The sequence below is a fragment of the Amphiprion ocellaris genome, chromosome 14, assembly GCF_022539595.1.
Source record: "Amphiprion ocellaris isolate individual 3 ecotype Okinawa chromosome 14, ASM2253959v1, whole genome shotgun sequence".
Taxonomy (NCBI): domain Eukaryota; kingdom Metazoa; phylum Chordata; class Actinopteri; family Pomacentridae; genus Amphiprion; species Amphiprion ocellaris.
Window position 1 is genome coordinate 25,965,718 of NC_072779.1, and position 21,159 is coordinate 25,986,876.

Sequence of the window (21,159 nt, forward strand, 5' to 3'; positions counted from 1 at the left end):
GTAGACATTTAGAATGATGAAAAGAAATGTCATCTGTATATTACCATGACTCAGGAGTACAATAGTTTTTTAATGTATTCTGACAAAATTGTTTAACTTTAATGTAACACATGAACAGCCACATATAACAATGCCAAGACTTTCTGGTGCTGTTACAGTTTTTCAAAGCCTGTAATGCATGCTTTCAATAACGAGCAGCTGCGGGAAAAACAGGGTTTTCCATCTGCAGTGTTCTTTTCTTGTGTCATGTTGTATTGCAGGATCTGTAGAGGCCATAAATAGTTGATAATACTGTATGATTCTTATTTTATTCTTCCTAGGCACTAAAGCCTTCTGGGATCGGCTTATAAAAATACATTAGGATGCAAGGTCAGTAAAGTCTGCAGTGTTGAGCAGCAGTGAATAAAGAAAAGCTGTATAGTTTCCTTTTCTACTGGAAACAATAAGTTATATTTATGAGGATTATAGAGGAAATATGGAGGAGAACGGCTCTGCTAAAAGCTTGTCAGCTCTACCTGTACAGCAGCTTTACTCTGTGTTGCACTGAAGACTCCAGCAGTGGCTAGTGTAATTAGCTGTTGGCAATCAACATAAGATTATTTGCTTAATGACTGAGAAAAACAAATGGTATCCATCCTACTAGTGGAGGAGCTTCAGAGCGATCAAACACACAACATCATTAAAAAGCCTGCTTTACACACTTCACATTAGCACGAAACAGCAGAGAGATAATTAAGTTGAGGTGGAGGTTAGTCCTACTGGAGACAGGAGATTTTCAACAAATAATTGCTCTCTGTTATTAATGAGGCCTAAACAGTCATACAAAGTTTATTATATTTTCCATATGCTAAACAGGGCGATTCATGCTTGAGAGGTCTACTTGCTCTCAGCTAATATGAGCATTCAAATCCAACTAAGGATTCAATTGAAGGTAAAGAGGCATGGCATGGAGATAGCAGTCACATATACATATATATGTATATGACTGCTATACATATATATGTATATGTGTATGTGATTGTACACTACTGTTCAAAAGTTTGGGGTGACTTAGAAATGTCCTTATGTTTCAAAGAAAAGCATTTTTTTTCAATGAAGATAACATTAAATTAATCAAAAATACAGTCTAGACATTGTTAATATTATTGTAGCTGGAAACGTCTGATTTTTAATGGAATATTTACATAAGGGCCATTTCCAGCAACTATCACTCCTGTGTTCTAATGGTGCATTGTGTTAGCTAATCTTGTTGAAAGACTAACTGATGATTATATATATATATATATATATATATATACACACACACACGCACACACAAACACTCAGACACATATCAACCTTACAGAATGAAATTGGGCATGGACCTAAGTTCCCCTGCTGTCTGCCAGGGTCATGCATTTGGCGAATAACCTGCAACATGGAGCTAACATGTGCAGCATCATCCCATACGATCAAAATCTACTATCTTCTCGTGATCTACACACCTACAGTGTAATAAAGCCACTATTTTGACTGTGTGTGTGTGTGTGTGTGTGTGTGTGTGTGTGTGTGTGTGTGTGTGTGTGTGTGTGTGTGTGTGTGTGACAGCTGAGTGCTAAGTGCACCTTGTTATCATGATTTAAACAAAGGTGGAGGACGACATGTGCACCCTCAGGACCTTGAGATAGATGGGACGAGACAGTGAGGGAGAGAGCATGATAGTCAGAGATAGAGTTGGGTATATACAGAGAGTTTATCAGGGAGAGCAGAGCCTCATTTGCATTCACTACAGACCGACAGCAGCGGCACACACCGAACCAAACCCACCACCACCACCACCCCCGCCATGCCCCAGGGGAGCTGCTGCTGCTCTTGCCCAGAAAGAAGAGACGCACGGTCTCCTGTGCTGATGAGCAAGCATGATTTTATTAAACAAAAACAGAGAGATAGGGAGACAAATGAGAGACAGAGGGAGGGTGTCTGGGGGTGAATTTTGTTTTTGCTATGCTGAGGACATGAACTCCTTTAGAGCACCATCTGGAATTCTAGATACAAATTTCACAGCTCTGTTACTGTTGCCATCTATAAGTTCTATTGAAAAGGTCAGGACCCTCTGTTTTTTTCGTGTGTGTCTTGTATTTTTTAACGTTATCATGTGTTTATATGCTGATCCAGTTCAACACAGCAATAATCCAGTCTGTTCTATGCACTGAAGTTACTGTCTGGTTTAAAACAGCCAACATCAAGGACAGAGACAGACTATCACCTATACAGACAGTCAGCACTTATACATGCCCAGATTAGAGAACAGACAGGTAACATGACAGCAGACTATCACACCCTGGACACTCTGTTCCAACTCCAGAAACAAGAAAGAGTCACACATACACCAATAAAGCTGATTTAAACTCTGATTCAGACTCTGTTGGTGTTTTATGTCAAGTTTGTTCAGAAAAATAAATGCATTTTTCAAATAAATGTGGTAAAAGTAGAACATTTCCCTTTGAAATGTAATGGAGGAAAAGCATTTTAAGTAGCATAAAATGGAAATGCAGTGGAGGTTCCTCAGAACGATAGTTAAGTACACTAGCTGAGTAAATGTAGTTAAATTTGTTCTTCTCACTCACATTTACTCAGAAAAACTCTTTCCAAATCTTTGCCTCCTTAGAGTGAAACGCTTGTTTTCACTAGAGTCAAATTATATGGAATTTACAGCTAAAACACACTTTCTTTCAATTTCCTCTGGCAGACTTTACACCAAGGCCTATCAAAGTTCAGTTCACAAGGTCAAACACTGGGGTTCATAGTATTACGGTAAAGTAAAAGTGAGCTGCTTTCCTCAGACAGGAAGGCTTTAAGTTAAGTCCTGGCCCTGATGCACTGTGGGTAGAAGTGTCAGTGGATGCCAAGCACAGTTGTGTATCCTCCCATTCCTGCAGGATCCTGCTGGGCCACACAGCATCCATCCACTGCAGTAATTAAACACAGCACACAAGCATACACCCTCACACACACATACACTCATGCACTAATTGCAGGCAGGAGGCCTCCTACTCATTATAGGCCAAATTAAAGCAATCAATTGAAACTAGAGACCAGCAGAGAGGAATTCATTCACGGAGGCCCAATCTCCTCTATAAAGACTGCACAAGCTGTGTCAGCTATCTATCTAGACAAAACCTTGCCTATTGACCAGAGTCTGTCACACAATCAGCCTGGTAATCGCCTTCACCGTCAGCTAATGGGACGCACTTATAGACATGCAAATACATTTCAACTCTCCTACAGTGCATATGTGACCCTTTAAAAGTAGTTTACAGCACAAAATTATGTTCCTCTCATCACCAACAAAATCTCCTGGCTGACACAAGTGGCTACACTGCTGCACACATCTGTAAGGCATTTCCTAGTCCAGTGCCTCTCTCTGTTTCCTCTTCTCTTTTCTTGCTTTTGCCGTCTCCAACACAAACACACACCAGAGGGGATCAAAGTGTCAAACATCATGGAAAAAGCGGAGTGTGGCAGGTAGGGTAATGCCTCCTCTTTGTCTCTGTGTTTAGCAGAGGGCGCAAGAGAAAATGAACACATCTTCCAAAATCAGCCTCTGCATCTCTACACCAGCCCACTTAAGGGAGAGCGAGAGTCTAAGCGTATCCAATTCCAACATTCCCTGTGTTTTTACAAACACATCATGCTCCTGTCACCAGGGAGCCTCCCCCTCCTCCTCCCCTCTCCTCCCCTCTCCTCCTTTCCTTTCCTCCCCTCTCCCATCCCCGCCAGCCAGGCCAACTGTTGCTCCAACTCCAGGGCAGATTAGGGGAAGTGCTGGCTCCTGAAGAATGCAGGCCTGCTGCTGCCGCCGCCACTCTCAGCTGAGGATTTATTAGGACTGGAGAGGCGGCTCAGGCTTTTGGCCTCCAGCTAGCAGGGGAGACAGGAGGAGAGGGGTGGTGAAAGAGGGGGCCCTCTGCTGAGATATTACATGCCATCAAAAGAAAACATCATGGTGCCTCTTAGAGGACGGCGGCAGCTTTTTAATCTGTTTCAGTTCATTGTGATGCCTTCTTCAGACTGCTTTCTTAACTCTGACTGCCATGAACAGCTGGTAAATATTTGCGTTAAGGACGCAAAATGTTCAGCTAATAGACAAGATCACTTTTTCCACTGAGTGTCGTGTATACTAAAGGTTAATAAACCATTTCAATAAGTACAGGTGAACTGTCTCTGGGTGGATGTTTCACTGTGTCTCCAGTCAAGATGACATTGAACAAATATAGCAGGTCATGAGCATTAAACTGTCGGGTGCTGGGTGAACATTTAAATGGACTCCCTATCATAGCCAGTCTGAGCCGCAATAACAAAACAATTACACCGCAACAGCAACAAGATGCGAGCAGCGATGTGTATCCACGGTGAGTGGCTAAGAGCCTCCACAACTAATGCAGTGGCCTAGATCCAGGCTGCCCACATCGATCAGATTGACAATTGAGTCGCCGTGTCGTGGCCGATAAGGCTTTTGTTTTTTTTTTCCAACGGCGGCTGGGGAGAAGCCCATCTATTAAGATGAAAGGGGAAAGAACAAAAACTGTACAGCCATGCCAGTGGCATTGTAGCAAACTTGCGTGAGGCCTAAAGAGAAGGTGGAGGACGTGGAAGGTGGGGCATGTTCTGAATAAGCAGTGATGCACAGAGGTCACCACGGAACGATTCTTTTCACCTTGGTGTCCATCGATGTGCTGTGGGGATGTGCCAAGAGCTCAACACTACATTAATCTGCTCTTCACCTCTCTGTGAGGCCAGTATTATGAATGCATGGACTTCAACTGCTCAGTTAACCTGTAAATATTGATGCTTTGTTCTGGCTGCTGAAAGAGAAGAGAAGAAACGCAGCTGTTTGTATCCCACATTTACAATCTGTCAGTGTTGGTCTACATTGCTTCAGTTATTGTTGAGTTCCAGTTAGCAGTCCTAAATTTATATAATCACATACACAGATGCTTTGACAGCAGTAGTTGCCATGTAATATTAGTGTGCTGCAAAAACAATAATTCACCTGCACAGACTACACTTCCTTATCATACAGCACCACCTGCTGGACATTATCGAATATAGCGACCAGTGAGGAGCTGGTGTAAAGTATCAGGTAAAGTCTGTCCTTTAGTGTCTTTGAATGCTATGCACTTCTGTCTTTATGATACATACAATACATGTGGATGACCTGAGGTAATATTTGATGCTGCTGCACACAGTGACACTCCCTTTTATGTATGTATGGAGTGCTATAAATTGTTACAATCCCTACAGGGATTCTGTTGGTGAAGGCCTGCCATTTAGTGCTGAACATATAGAACACTAATTCTGGTGATATTTTCACAGAATGAATTATTCAAGTATGCAGAACTATAATCAGCCTCATTTAATCATTAAATTATTGTACTTACAGTCAGGCAAAAATATATTTTTTGACACTGACCTTTTTAATGTGCTGTAGAGACAAACAAAAAAAATATATGGGATAATGGAAACTTGGATTCCCTTGACTTTTTTAGTTTTCTCTTTTGTTTTGAACTGTTTAGAGAAGCCACAAAACAAACAGGTGGGAAACACTTTTCAGATACACGGGAGAATGACGGGATGTTAGTGGAGAATCCTCCATGGACTGAAAGACATTGGTCTTTCAGTCAGTCTTGAAATGTTGCAATAATTCACTTACTGGATGAAAAATGCCATGTGTTTATAGTTCACATGTTGTTTGTTTACGGAAAATAACGAACAAAACAGAATAAAGAATCATTAAACAAGGAAAATTGATAAAACAAGTACATTTGCATTGGAAACAAGTAAACAATGAATAAAGAAATTGTAATCTCAGTGATAATCACTGGTAAGTACAAGTGTGGAAATGATTTCAATCATTTAGTAATATTTTAAAATTGCATTTGTTCAGCTGACAAGTTTGCACAGACATATACCTGGGTCAATATTCAAAATGATTAGTATAATCAATATCAATAATGTAGTGGTAAAAATCCAAAGGCCATAAGGAAACAGCCTAAATCCAATTTACTGACATGTTTGTCTTTCTTTTAAACCTAAACTGATTTACTTACTAAAGAATTTCTATTATAGATCATTAAACATTTTTGAGCATAAAATATACGAAGTGGGAGGACAGAGATTAGGTGGGATTCCTCCTAATCTCAGTATTACCTGAGAATCTAATCATCTTGGAGATCAAGAACATATTACAAGCCTTACAACATCTACTGCTTCAGAAATTCTAGAGTCAGATGTTTGCTTCCTAGACCATGACACTAACACCAACATCAGACACGCTGCAGACTCCTTTGGGAACCGACATAAACCAAGGCTGGAGAGAAGAGAACTAGGTGTCCCCGAACTTCACTTTGTACATTTTTTGCACAGGAATTCTTCTCCATTGGCATGCCATGGATCTGTGGAGTGGTTATATCACTCTCTTGAAAGACAAATGTTCATGGACAGGCAGGTGAGGAAATTAGATCTGCTAGATTTGCTACATGCATCTAATGAATTTATCGCACTGTCAGACATTTAAGCTTTACACTTGTTTATTATTTAATATGGAATGCTTTAATGTAAAAGAAAACTCTATTCTCTGTCTTGCCAGTTCTAGATGTCAATTAGACAAAAAAAAACTTAAACCATTAAGAGCAAATACACAATTAAATAAAACAGTAACACCTGGGAGGGTGCCCTCAGGATAAAAATGAACGCATCTGTAGGTTGTTCTCTATCATACTCTAGGTTGCAGGTGCAGACCAAGTGAAACTGGATTTCCCAAACTCAGTAAAACAGTCGACACCTGCAGAGGGATCCAATCGTCTGAATGTGTTCTATGGAGACAGTCAATAAAAGACAACAGCAAAGTAATGTAAGAGGGAAAAAAACCCAATGAAGGTTCTATACATAAATAAAACCCGACCTTAAAGAGAGAGAGGACCACGCTGAAAATACAGCTCACAGTGATGAGTGCTGTAATAATGACTAGCAATAAATCTAATAAAATACAGAAAGGTTGATGAGTTGTAGCTGTGGCAGACATGTCTAACATTTACAATGCAGAGGGAAACACGATCCATTTCAGAACACATAGAACACACTTTTGTCCTAATTTACTCACCAGATTAGTCATGGCATTTAAAAATTACCATCCAATTCTTTCATATTCCAAAATACTTGCATTCGTCAACTCTTTGAATATTTGTATCCCTCTTGGTAGAGACTAGAAGATTATCATAACTGATATTTTTGAATCAGGCAAAAACCATGATTTTAGTTTTATTTGTATTGAGAACTGATTCATGGTTACTGAGTGCAACTTGTAACTCAAAAAGTGCTGAGGGGGATTTAACAGTAGAATATACAGGATGTGAACTACACTACAAGACAGTGTCACACAAGATTTATATCACACCCAGTTAGTAGAAGAAATATCATCTATAAGAAGAGTGAATAGAACATGCCGCAGGATTGAGCCTTGTGGAACACATCCTGTAACTTTCACAAATGTAGTTTTTCCAATAAATCTGTTGTTTATCTCAAATGAAATAGTAAGCAATTTCAATGTTAAAGTAACATCCACATGAATGCCAGGACCTGCGGTTTCCCAGCAGAACCCTGCACTGTAACAACATGATTAGTGTTGTTCCCTTTAATTGTCAGTGTGTTGAATGTTGGTGGTTGATCGGTGTATGTATCTCAGTTATGGTTTAGGTGCCCTGCAACAACAACAACAAAAAAAACTCATCCTAGTTTTTCTCTTGTAAATTTCTGACTATAATCTGAGAGAATGTCCGAGTTTTATTTTTGTAAATATACATCTTTAATGTGAGAAATGCTGTGTGTTCTCATCACCAGCTCTGCAAAAACTTTTTTTTTAACCTACAATACCCTATGGTCCTTTTAAACCATTGTATGACAGCAGTTTAGCATATAATTACTAGCTTGTAGTCCAAAGCTGAGCAGGTTAGTTCAAATCCTTGAATTATTCTGATGTGACTGTATGAACACGCATGGGCATGTACACATAACACCAGACCACCACTGTGTCATGGTAGTCCTGATGTCTTACTGACAGCTCCAGTAAGACATCAGAGGAAGCAGCAGCTGGCACCGTGTACAGAGAAAGGAAGGGGGAAAGATGACTGGGGATATACGGAGTCTGTCAGGAGCGATGTCAGGTCACTGCTCTCCTCATATGCTCTCTGGCGAGGCCCATTCATCTTGGCAGATAGCAATTTATATGTCAAGTTAACCTCCCTCCACAGACTTGGCTCAGATGTCTTGACTGGAGCAGGACAACTCCACTGACAATTCTATAGTGCAATAACACAATTACAGAGAGCAGGATAGAGCTGGGGAACAGCTTTCACAGCCGCAGTACATTAACCTCCTTTTACCACAATGGCTGACTTCATGCTCATACAGTGTCTACGCAAGGCCAAGACAGACTTCAGAGAAAACAAAACCTCTTTAACAGAAATAGGTCAAAAGGACTTCAGTGTAAAAACCTTCAAAAGCGCCTCAGATCCTGGTCTGTGAAAAGGCATAGGATGTATTGTACAAATTGTCAGAGATGTTAGCTTTTCTTTGAGTTTCTTTATTGTTGTTGGAAGGCATTTTCAGTTCTGTTCACCCTAAATTAGTGACAAGTTTGTCTGCCACTGTGGCTGAATTTCCTAGCTTAATCTACAAGTAAATAAATTGAAAAATAACTTAATAAAGACCACCTATGAAATAAAAGAGACACTAATAGTGTGGAGGACTCTTTGGATGAGATTTAGTAGTAACAGTGACAAAATTTACTCTAGAACTGCACATGGACATCGTTTTCAGGTACATTACATGAATATATCAGTTCTATGTTACCTGATACTAACACTCTACCACTGTTCAGACTTAGTTATGTGGTGGAGTTATGTATGAACTATATTCTTCTAGCAGTCATAAAGACTAGTTACTCTTGAGATTAAGGGTTTACATAAAAAAATAATTAAAACAAATATTAATATTAAACCTGTTTTGCAGTGGGTTTGAAAGGCAGTGTCTAGTTGGTTCATGGACAGTTCCGCCAAGGAGACGTTAACTCTCTGAACTTCTATGATTCCAATTCATTTTTACCTATTTTAACAGTTCGGGGCAAAATCTGATAAAATGATGCTCTATTTTACAAATAAAGACTAAAGACAGTTTTCCTTATCTTTATAATATTGTGCAAACACACTGATGAGCAAAACTTTATGCCCCCTCACAGATGATGCAAATAATTCATTTGATGGTAAGTTGGTTCTTGTAGGCTAAGTGTTGGATGTAGAAGAACTAGGCAGGTATAAAGATCTGAGCAAGTTTGATGAGGACTATATGATCATAACATCTTTGAAGCAGCAAGGCTTGTGGATCGCTCCTGTACACTGTATATAAAACAAACATAGCCCTGGTTACCCATAGTTTTCAAAGCCTCCAGTTTGGAATCTGGTTGTTTGGATCAGACTGAGAACTCAAGGACACTATGCATGTTTACACAGTAGAGACCTGTCAATCACAAGGGAGCCTGGGCTGAAAGCATCCCCTCGTTATTGTCTATTACATTACATAGGATCATAATTTGTGAACTAATGTGCAAAATCAACACCATGCTGTTTTGAAGGAGATTTGAAAGTGTTTGAGACTATAAACTCATCAGGAAAATGTTTACTGAGTTAACGGCTGAAGTTGAAGTGAGAAATATCCTCAGTTTTCTATACCTCCATACAATCAGCCTTGTTTCTGCAACCAGAAGAGTTGCCCCCTGCTGATTGTGAAAAAAAAAAGAAGCTCTTTTAAAGCACATCTGTAATGGCTTCATTTTGAAGACCCAGAGGCTACGTCCATCTGTGGGTGATCTAAGTCAGAGTATGTACTGAGAGTGGCTTAAGGAGAGACACAGCAGCCACCAACAGGGATGTCCTAAAACAAGTCTGATTCCTGGTAGCACCAAAATGCACCTTACATTACTCAAAGGATCTACATCTAATGACCTAATGCCATTAAGCACAGTGAAAGTTGAGGGGTCTTGTTGAGTCCATGCTTTGTTCAGTTATCAGAGTTCTGCTTGTACCACTGTTAAAGCAAGAAAGCTGCTTTTAGTGATAGCTATTTGAGGATCTTTGTGAAGATCGGAGGCAGTACTTTTATGGTTCACACCTCCATCAGTGATAATGCATAACTTTTAGGAACTCTGATTCTTGAAGTTAAACCCCACAGGAAGAACTGAAGGGGCTGTAAAGTGCACAGTATAATACACAAAACACTGAGATTATGAGAAATTCAATAGCACTTCACCCTGCTTTTCCTTTTATTTTCCCAATTTATTAACTGTGGAAGATCATATCAGTTGCCTTAAGCTGCAGGTGAGCACAAGCAGGCAGCAGACAGGCATGGCTATGAAAAAACAGATGGCTGGCCAGAGGCCAGATCAAATGTATTGCATGTGTTGCTGCAGGTATCTGATAAATTCAGAGGAAAGACTCCTACAGACAGCACCAGGCAATAGAACAAGATTAACAGCATACATATTGTAAGTTTGTTGGCTTGCTCTGTCTCACTGCAGGGAGAGAATCAAATAGCCTCATCACTTCATACTCTTCCCAAAAGCCAGCACTACATATGGGAGTTTAAAAGATGAAGCATAGTAAAAGATGCTGTTTAGCTGCACAAAGTGAATTGCAGGATTCTGTGTTTTTGGAACTGAGCCACACTAAAAGTCTAAATATCTTGACCTATGCTGCTTTATTTTTGGCTTTTTTTTCTGGAAAAGCTTTCTACAAAACTGCACAGCTTAACTCCAAGTGCTGCTCCAAGTCAGCCACAGGAGCTCTGGTGAGATTGGCTGCTGATGCTGATGCTGAGCTGATAAAGCCAGGCTCTCAGTTGGCACAGTTCCAGTTCATCCTGGTGATGGATCGGGTTGAGATGAGGGCTCTGTGCAGGCCAAACAAGATCTTCCACGCAAAACTCAGCAAAACATTTTATATTAGAAAAATACACTACCAGTCAAAGTTTGGACACACCTTCTCATTCAATGCTTTTCATTTATTTGTATTATTTTCTACATCGTAGATTAATGTTGAAGATTACATTTTTTTTGTTTACAACATAATTTTACATGTATTCTTTTGTAGTTTTGATGTCTTCAGTATTACTCTACAACGTATGAAATAATTAAATAAAAATCATTGAACGAGAAGGTGTGTCCAAACTTTTGACTGGCAGTGTATGTAGAAAAAAAACTTTGTTTTCACAGTAACATTCACTTGAACTATAACAAAGTGTCAAACCAAAAAGCACAGCTCTCGATTAAATGTAATGTCATTTAAATTAAGACACATTTAGAATGTCTGACAAATAAAAAAATCACACAATTCAAATATGAGAAATGAGAAAAAGGACTTTATCCTTGAGAAATGCCTCAGTAGATGATTTACTTTGAGACACTCAGAGCTGTTCAGGCCTTAACTATCCGTGTGTTACGTACAATAAATATACAAAGCAGCACAATGACAACACTTACATTGTCATCAGTTAGTGGCAGCAGGAATAACTGTCAGTAGCAGTAGTGATGTAACAACAGACATTTTTCACTTGTCAAAATTGGACAAACACAAATGTAAGTAGTCATTTTACAGATGGCTCTGTTTTATTAAAGTGCTCAATAATCCCTTAAATGTCCACATGGTGCAAACTATTTTTTATTGTGTTTTGTGGTTCTAATTAACTAGGAGGTGTAAAATAAAAGCTGTTAAGATATGAAGATGTTTACTTCTGCCATTCCTCAACCACCTTGTGGTTGTATCACTGCTGGGAATGCTCCTGGATTTTCTGTCAACAATAGATCCTGCTGCTTCTGAATGCTGACTTCTCCTAGTGATTCTTTGAAGATCTTTAAGGAAGCTTTTTAGACATTTGGACATGGTCAAGTCTTAGATTCTGGCCCATGATTGGGACTTAACTTCCACTTCGGGACTCACTTATGAGCTCTTTGCAATGTAAATGATAATAGCCTTCCATAATCACAGGATTATGAGGGAGTGTGGCAGTATAACTGTAAAAGTGTGTATTACCAGAAGTGTTCTGAGGATGCTGAAACAATAAAGGCTCACCCCATGTTACGGGGGGAGCTGGGGAACCCAGGCGCAGACACAGAGAGGCTGGCAGAAGTGTGAATTAAGGAAAGGCTTTATTTAACCAGAGAACTAAAACAATACATAAATGGAAAACTGAATTGGGGGGGAAAACAGACTAAACCAAACCACTAACAAACAATATGAATTCAAGATCACTAAACTAGAACTAACAAAACTAAGCAAAGGAGGGGTACTTACAAAATGGGGGAACTGAACAGAAGGGGTAGGGAAGCAGGCTCAGGAAATCTGGGGTGAACGGAGATGAGACTGGAGCTACTGGCTGGGGACAAAACAGGGCTAGCGAGAATCCAAAAGAACTGCTGAGTCCAAGTGAGGGAAATCCAGAGGAGGGGAAAAACAGAGTCGAAAAACAGAGTGTAAAAACAGAGGGCATGTGGGTCGATGATCCGGCAGGGAGTGAATGAACGGGCAGAGCTTAAATAGGTGGAGGTGAGGTGGAGAACAGGTGAATGATGTGAACTGATTGCTGCAGCTGAAACTCATTGTAGCAATCAGCAAAACAGAGTGCAGGCAGGTGAAGCAGGTGAAGCAGGAGGGTGAGAGACAGGGAGAGAGAGAGACACATGAGGGAGAGGTGACAGACAGACAGAGGGAGCCAGAGAGAGACAGGTCAAAACAAACAGATGAGGAACAATGGGAGAAAAGAGAAAAGGAGGAAGAAGGGCAGAGGCAGGAGCAGGATCATAAAACCCCATCTCAGAAATTGTTGTTTTTTAATTGATAATTGCACCTTTGTCAGTTTATTTCAGAGTAAAATCAACATAAAATACAAAGCACCGTGCTCTTTGCAAAGTCAGCTCATCCTATTTTGTTTCTGTTTAGCCTATGTTTCATATTAATATCACAGTGAGAGCAGGTTAGTTTAACGTAGTGGTTCTCGAACTGTGTGCTGCAGAATTAGTTTATGATGATTTACAGCTATAATACCACAAATGAACAATTAAATTAATAATTAGATCAAATGTACTGCATGTGTTGCTGCAGGTATCTAATAAACTCAAATAAAGACTCCTACAGACAGCTGGAAGCAACAAACTGAACTTTGGCTGCTCTTAAAGTTTTGACATTACATTACATTCATTATTGGTGAGTCTCATTATTCTCATCTGTTGCAGACTCTTCATCACAGTAAAGTTGTAATAAATGTGGAATTGAAAAGGCAAAATTCAGCCTACATTAAAGATGTTTTCTGGGTGTGCTTCACATAAATAAGGAATATAAAGGTCATTTGGAAACTGCAGAGTTTTGGTAGCATAATATGGCAGCACAGCTCAAACACCTGAAGAGAAAACACACAGTGGGCTCTTCACATCTGTTTGCTTCTCTCCTGCTCCCTGTGCTCACATTGACTGTTCTTTAATACAATTCATTGAAACTACATGTTAACCAGCAGTCACTTCAAGATGCTGTTCTGTTCACCTAAAGTCAACTAACAAGTCAAAGACCACAGCTGTCATTGAATTCAAAACCATTACCAAAATAAAAGACCAATTTTATAGCGGGAAGAAAAATAATTTCTTTAACCCCTTTGGGCTTGTAAAATGTCCACTGTGTCCATGCTGCACTTTGTTAAATATACACACTGAACTTTTCACTTTGTTAAGGGGTTAAATAGCAACTTGGAATGCTTTTGGAGTTGCACATCTGACTTAAATAATAATCTCTCTTTTTATTTAATTTTCATCATGTTGGGGTTTCTAGTTTAACTTTACAGTTTTGTACTTCAGTTTATTAAACCTTTGTTACATTTTCGTACTGTGTTAAATTGTAGAATGGCATACGGTTTACAACAATAATTCCATTTAAGAGGAAAACATTTGTCTAAAAGAACCGATTAATTTCCAAAATGTTAGTGGTAGGCGTTGTTATAAACATATTCAGTCTATGATGATAACCTGTAGTTTGAGTGCAATGTCAGAACTGTCCAGTAGGTGGAGGTATTGCAGCAGTTTACAGACGCTTAGCCGTAAAAATCCAACAGAAGAAATTTGCGACGCCTACCGTCGTAAACAACGTCAAGATGTCTGAACAAGCTGCTTATGGCTTAGCCTGAAAGCTAACCGCTTAGTTTTATTTTTGGTTTACTTTTCATTTCGTTTGGTGTCTTGGCTTTTATACTAGATGGGGACCAAGAGCCTACAATGAAACTCCGGGTGCAGAATGACAGGTGAGCTGAAGCTTTAGCAACGGATAGTTTCGCCTAATAGAAAACATCTGTTAGCTGCTAATGCTATCGGCTAACTGTGTAGGAGGCGATCAGCTGGCTGTTATCTGTCTCTGTCAGCTACTCTTGGCTTTACTGAATGAAAATGACTAATGTAATTGACTGCTAACGTGAAATATTTTGGCAAAAAGGTGCTTAGAATAAGTACATCTTTTAAATTTAGTTTGCGTTTTGACAGTTAGTCAATTTCAGTTAGCAAACTACACTTCAGCTAGCAAACAAGTATTCACAGTTAAATCTGTGCCACAAAGTGCTGTGAGGAAGGAGACCTGGACATGATGTCTGTCAGAAAATGACCACAATGACTGAATTTGTTTCGTGTGAACTGTCTGTCCAAGGATAATTGCAATCTTGAAATACAACCCTGCTTTACAGTTTGTCAGTTACCTGTTATGTGTCATTACAGTCAAACATTACTGAGGTAGATCATTGGATTTTAACCTGCATTGTGATATATTAACTTTTGTGTAACTTGTATTAGTATTAACACAAGCATACCTTTCAATCTCTAAAATCTTAACCTTCTTCTATACAAATAAAGGAACCACAAATTCTGTGCAAGTACATTTAGTCCCAGTTCCAAATATCTTCCTAAACACCATGATTAAGTAATCTTTGTTGAATTGTTAAAGGCCATGTTTGTGGGATCTCTATAGAAATATTATTTTGTTTTGTTTTTTAAATAGAGGACTTTAGCTGTTGACATTTGTGTGTGTGTGTGTGTGTGTGTGTGTGTGTGTGTGTGTGTGTTGTTTTATTGTGAAAATTAGATTTTTAATATGTTTTATGATAAACATTTTGTGATCATGTAAATAACTGTAAGGTAGGATTTATAAAGTTGAGTAACTGTGTTGTACAATTTTTAAAATGTAGAGAACTGAATAAATTATGTGCCATCTTTGGTGCAACTACAGTTAGATTTTCAAAAACTATTGAGACAATAATTTAAATAATAATTGAGATATAAAAACATTTTTAAGGAGTTTTGACAGTAATGTAAGATGCAGCTGAAAATAATATATTTCCTATATGACTGTTAAAATGCAAACATTTCCCATACATCTGTGAAAATTAAAGTAGAAAAAAAAACACATTTCCAATAGTACTGTGAAAGTTCTTATTGAGCCTGACACGGTCTCTATAAAGTGCATAGTTTGCCTTATAGAATTTGGAGAAATTTATAGGAATCCATTAGGATTCTATTTGTGAAGTTGTAATCCTAAAAGATTCGGGTTCACATCAGTTAACAAAAACCATCAGATCAATGTCAGATAAACAGCCAAAAAAGCAGTCAAAACTAAATGCAAAGTCTTCAATTGAATTCTCAAACAAACTGGGAGCCAATGAAAACCCTTAAAGCAGAATAATATGCTCTGTACATTTACATTTCATGAGAAGACAAGCTGCTGCATTTTTGAATAATCTGAATCTTGTTTAAATATTTCAATGGAAGGCCAGAGAACAGACCATTACAATAGTCAAGTCTGCTAGAAATACAAGCATGAGTAGGTCTTTAGTGTTTTCCTTAGACAGGAAAGTTTGCATGCAGGTAAAATGCATTTCTCAAGATGTTTGTCACCTGGGATTCAAAGGATGGGTCACAGTTAAAGATGACACAATTGGTGCTGGACACTACAGTCTTTCTTTTGTGTGATAGGAGTGATTCCAGAAGAGCACTAAAACTGAGGGAGCCTCCTAGAGTAATGCAGCCTAATTCAAGTGAACGTGATGATCAAGCAGGAAATGGTTTATCCCTGACTCTGCAACCAGAGCTTCTCACCAGGGCACCAGTCACTACTGCTGCTGCTGCTGCCGCCGGCCCTGAGAGCGGTGAGGTGCGGGTACCCATGACTGGCGGCCCTGGGGAGTCGAGTGGAGGTGCATCATCCAGGAGATCCAGAGTCAACTCCCACAGCCACTCCCATTCACATTCACATGGACATAATCGGGCGCAGCACCACTCCAATTCAGAGCCGGAGCTTGACCCGCCTGACTCTGATGTGGACTCTGGAGAACCCAGCACCTCCCTGTCTGAGCTGCGCTGTCTGTTCCGCTGGCTCCAGAAGAGCCTTCCTTTCCTCGTCATACTGTGTGCTAAACTGGTCCTCCAGCATGCTCTTGGTGAGGAGGAGTTAAGCAAGCAGCATTATTGTGATCTCTGAACACCAGACGACATGCCCTAATCTTTCTCTTCATTTACCAGGTTTAGCTGTTGGGGTTGGCCTCTTCACAACTTTTTTATATGTGAATAAAAACATTCAAACTCAAGTCTTTCTTCAGGTAAGTCAAGAACTAAAATTACACTGATTCATGATTCATTTGATTGATTCCCATAATGTGCTTTTCTTGTGTGCACCCTCAGGATCGACACTCAAAGCTGCAGTGCATATGGCTGCTACTCTTCCTCATCTCTTCCACCCTCCTGCTTTACTACACCTTTTTCACTGAGACACTTTACCATTGGTAAGTCTGTATCATCCAAGTCGCATGAATTATCCTTTTGACATTAAATTAAACATTGACATGAGAACTGTTTCTTTTCTGGTGACACTGAAATCCTCTTTGATATAGATCAGTCCAGGTTTATGCTGCCCACCTGGAGCCTTTTCCATAAAGTGATGTTAACAATTAAGTCAGGCTGATTGGCCTTTTTGTCAGTTGTTTGGAGTCCATAAAGAAAATTCTGAACTCATGCTGGAAAGCTAACGTGGGCCAACCGTCAGTCTGAGTTGTTGCTTAACCAACAGTAGTAAAATCTTGGGAAAGCCAAGACATTATTTCTGACTCCGACGAGCTACCTACAGGTTTTCTTTTCTTACCGACTGAATGTGTTGTGATGTGATGTGTTGTGCCCAGGATTTTTTTTTTTTAAAGAAAAAGAATTATGCGTTATATTGTAGCATATTGTCAGAGTTTAATAGACTACCTCAGCAATTCACAAATCTTCTTTCTAGGGGAGCTTATGTCCTATTAAGAGAAGCCAAACTCCCCTGTAGCTGTATTTATTCAGCGTCTATGAAAATATTTTATTATATTGGAACTAGTTGCCACTCACATTCAATCGATCGGCAGTTTCTTGCAGCCATTCTCCCTGGTTTTGTTTATGGCAGCTGTATGACTTTCTTGGTTATTAGATGTTTGAATTTTTCATATATTTGTAATACTGTAATATTGTTGTGGACATGGCTGCTCTCTTGGTACCATACTCAGAGCTCCAGACTGCAACCAAAATGGTCGTATTTGCGACCTTTTTTGAGAGTGTGCGAGTTAAAATTTCAAGTGGTTGCATTGTGCTAGTGCATGATAATCATTAAGCTGTATTTGTGTTGCTCTAACCAGCACAGGCAGCTACTGTGTTACCCAGAGTCGTGGAAAGTAGCACTTTTATAACTTCTGTGTACTGCGATATTTACGCTTAAAAATGCAGTCTTCTTGTGGAATGGGGAGTGCACCTTCATGCACTGTTGTTTCTGCTCATACAAAAGAGCACATGTAGAAAAAATATCTCGGTTTCTAAGTAATTTTTGGTCAAACACCTGTCTGAGCACTGCAGCTACCAAGCAGGAGCTACAGGAGCCTGCAATGTGAGGCATTTAGGGAAATTTGATGAATTGTAGTGTGTATCGATAAGAAAATGCAAGTGATGTGTTTTGCTTGTGACAAGGTGGGAGGTGCGACAAAATGAGGAAATTTGTCACATCAGTGCAACCAGTGGAAAAAGTTAGTCTGGAGCCCTGGTAATTGATTTCCATGCTGGATCAATTTGAACCAATGTTCGACCTCTCGGGCTGCTTAAGAAAAGTGCACACATGTAATTATCTTGACTTCTTGAGCCTGTATTACCCCTTGAATGACCTTTTTGGAACTGCTTTAACCCCGAAAGATTTGTTAGTTTCATTTTAGGCAGGTGTTGGACTTTAAACCCCACTTTTCTTAGTGTGCTTCAAGGAACAAGCCCCTGTACTATAGTCTAGAAAATAGCTAACCCAGGATTGCACCACTTAACCTAAATGTTAACCTCCTTCTAGCCTCATCTTCTTCAGTCCAACCATTGAGTCGCTGGGTTTCTGGGAGATTCTTTGGGCAGTTGGCGTCACCAATTTCATCATAAAGTTCCTCTTTATGGGAATTAAGTGCCTTATTCTGCTGCTGCCCTCTTCGCTGGTGACGTACAGAACCCAGGTAAGACTAGTGGATTTGTTCATGGGAGGCTTTATCCAGAAAAACATTGTGTATGCATTGGGGGTTCTGGCTCGGAAAGTGAACTTTGTTTATGTCTGCAGGGCCGGTGGCTGATGCTGACTGAGGAGCTGGGTCAGGTCCACCAGGCCACAGCACCTGTTCCACTGTGGTTCCGCTACCTGGTCACCTACCAGGAGGCTGACGGTGCCACTGGACTTACACTGGGGGTCCTGCTGGCTTTGCTCTACCTCATACTGAAGGTGCAGTCCCACAGAGTAACGGGGAATAGATTTTTGTTGTAGGACTGTTGAAAACCTTTTTCGATGTTGACAGATAACGTGAATTTACTTATTTTTTGTTCTTTTACTCCCATTTCAGCTTTTAGGATTGTACGGACAGTGGACAGCTTTACTGAAAACTGTGAGGATATTTCTAATTGGAGAGGTAAGTGCTAAACAGCATCTTAGTAAAACAGTAAATATTCAGACTGTTCACCTTTATTGAAGTTTTTTTTTGTTTTCATTTCTCAGCATACAGGCACAGCAGCCACAAGGAGCCAGTGCAGCGAGGCAGGAGATGTCTGCCCCATCTGTCAGGGAGAGTACAGGGAGCCTCGGGTTTTGCTCTGTCAGGTAAAACCACAAGTGTTCACTAAAGATCCTGCATGCTGTACAAGTGTTTACCCTCATTCATTGAGTAGAAGAAGTACTACTTCAAAGAGACAACTAGAAGTATTCTGAATATTAAAAATCTAAATGATGAATTTTTTTTTTACTTTTTAGACCTATGGTTTTCTTTTTCATCACCTTTACTTTTTGTTTCTGTAATTATAACCCATGTCTTTCTTCATCTCATTGGATCTGTTTCATTCAGTTATTTTTTTTTTTGTAGAAATCAAGATTCACCTCTTCTCTGATGATTCCAACATTCATTGCCTCATTGGCTCATTTTACCAGAATGTCACAAATGTCAGATGGGTTGAATAATTTTGCATGCAAATGTAGAGAGAAACTAACATCTCATTTGTTCAGTTCTTTAGCTCTCTTTATATAATGTAAGTACAAGACATGCTGATATGCTTTTACATCTCATCTTTGCAGCACATATTCTGTGACGAATGCATCGCTCTGTGGTTTAACCGGGAGAAGAGCTGCCCCCTCTGCCGCACAGTGATCACAGAGAAGGTTTACAAATGGAGGGATGGTGCCACATCTCCACACCTGCAGATTTATTGATTTCTGAGGCACGGGAGAGGGGGGAGAATTGGTATTAGCTTGTATGCAATATGTGGCTTTCCATGGCTGTCAAACCCCACTGACAAGTAATGTCATACACACTGTTTCATTAGTCAGCTAAGGGCTGGGCTCCCTGCAGGTCGAGGTCAGTAAAGACACACGACTTGCACCTTCAGTGGGTCTGTTTCTGGCTCATGTTCCAGTACATCCCTACCTGTCCCTCTCACAGACAACTGAAAGTTGATTATTTTCATACCCTCAAGTATTTTTTGATTTTCCTATTTCAAGTTGTTTCTTTTTGTGTTGTGTTGCCTTTGTTCACATTAAATCTTTAAACTTTTTTGATGGGACATAAAATACTTCTTCTTCGTCCTCAGTTTCTTTTACTTGTAAATATGGGAACATGAAAGAATTATATAAAAAGTATTTTAAACCTTTTTCCTTTATCATTCTTTTGACAAAAAAAACTTGCAACAATGTGAACCCCTTATCGAGCATTTTTAAAATCGTGGATGCAACCTTTTTGATTTGTAACAATAAATGTGTAGAAGCCAGCAGCTGCATACCTCTGCTCAGGAGTCAGTGCTTGCAAAATGTTGATTCAGATGTATTGTTCAGTTTGAAAATAAATGAGTGGAAGGCTGACACACTGCAAAAGCTTTTAGGAAGCACAGTATGGTGACATGAAGATGGACATGGCAGGCTAAAGAATGGATGTTTGCCCTCTTCTTTCAGCTTTTTTGGACTGTATTTTTCATGACTAGTGAAAACAATGCAACTGAGCTTGTGAGATTGATTTACACATAAATTATTTTTCTATGGGGGTGACATAGCCTCATTTTTGTTAAAACCAAAGACCGGGAGAAAAGTCTATTTTATGTATGAAAATCATTTCACTGTTATTTTTATCCATTTAGATCCATAAACTATCTGAATAAAGATCTACATTTAGATTTGAGTTGTGACTGTTAATTTATGTGGCAAAATGGGAACATTTGCCTACTGAGCAGCTAAGAAATTACTCCCTCTGGAGAAAATCAAGTTTTTTTTTCACTTGTTGACATTTCAATATCAGAAAACAAATCCTTAGTAAAACAAGTTAATGCCATGCCGAAACCCTCCCACTTTGAAGTGCATTGTACCAATTAGATTTTTAGAACCACAGATTCAGACTTAAATGTTTTCATACGTCACAAACCTAAGGAAGTAGTCCAGTCAATTTGTATTTTTGAACTTTCCATATTACTCTAAAGAATTGGTTTTTACCTTAAAATTCTATGACTGAATTATTTCAATATTATAATTTCTAAATGTT

At 39.4% G+C, this 21,159-nt stretch overlaps 1 protein-coding gene across 2 annotated transcripts; it reads left to right on the plus strand.

Moving 5' to 3' along the window:
- The first annotated feature begins 14,201 nt into the window (after positions 1-14,201).
- rnft1 (ring finger protein, transmembrane 1) lies at positions 14,202-20,802 on the plus strand. 2 transcript variants are annotated; one of them, XM_023267430.3, is made up of 9 exons: positions 14,202-14,370; positions 16,085-16,548; positions 16,631-16,707; positions 16,790-16,890; positions 18,456-18,609; positions 18,711-18,869; positions 18,988-19,053; positions 19,140-19,241; positions 19,710-20,802. In XM_023267430.3, the coding sequence occupies exons 1-9, from the start codon at positions 14,345-14,347 to the stop codon at positions 19,842-19,844; spliced, it is 1,284 nt and encodes a 427-aa protein (XP_023123198.2). In that variant the 5' UTR covers positions 14,202-14,344; the 3' UTR covers positions 19,845-20,802. The 2 variants fall into 2 exon arrangements, with proteins under 2 accessions (XP_023123198.2, XP_023123201.2); XM_023267433.3 differs by having other exon boundaries at positions 14,216-14,370; positions 16,198-16,548.
- Positions 20,803-21,159: the final 357 nt, after the last annotated feature.

Excerpts from the sequence above, each read along its gene's own strand:
- rnft1 (XM_023267430.3), top strand. The coding sequence starts at position 14,345 with ATGAAACTCCGGGTGCAGAATGACAG. Across the intron at positions 14,371-16,084 it reads CTCCGGGTGCAGAATGACAG|GAGTGATTCCAGAAGAGCAC; the intron begins GTGAGCTGAAGC and ends TTTGTGTGATAG. Across the intron at positions 18,610-18,710 it reads TGGTGACGTACAGAACCCAG|GGCCGGTGGCTGATGCTGAC; the intron begins GTAAGACTAGTG and ends TTATGTCTGCAG.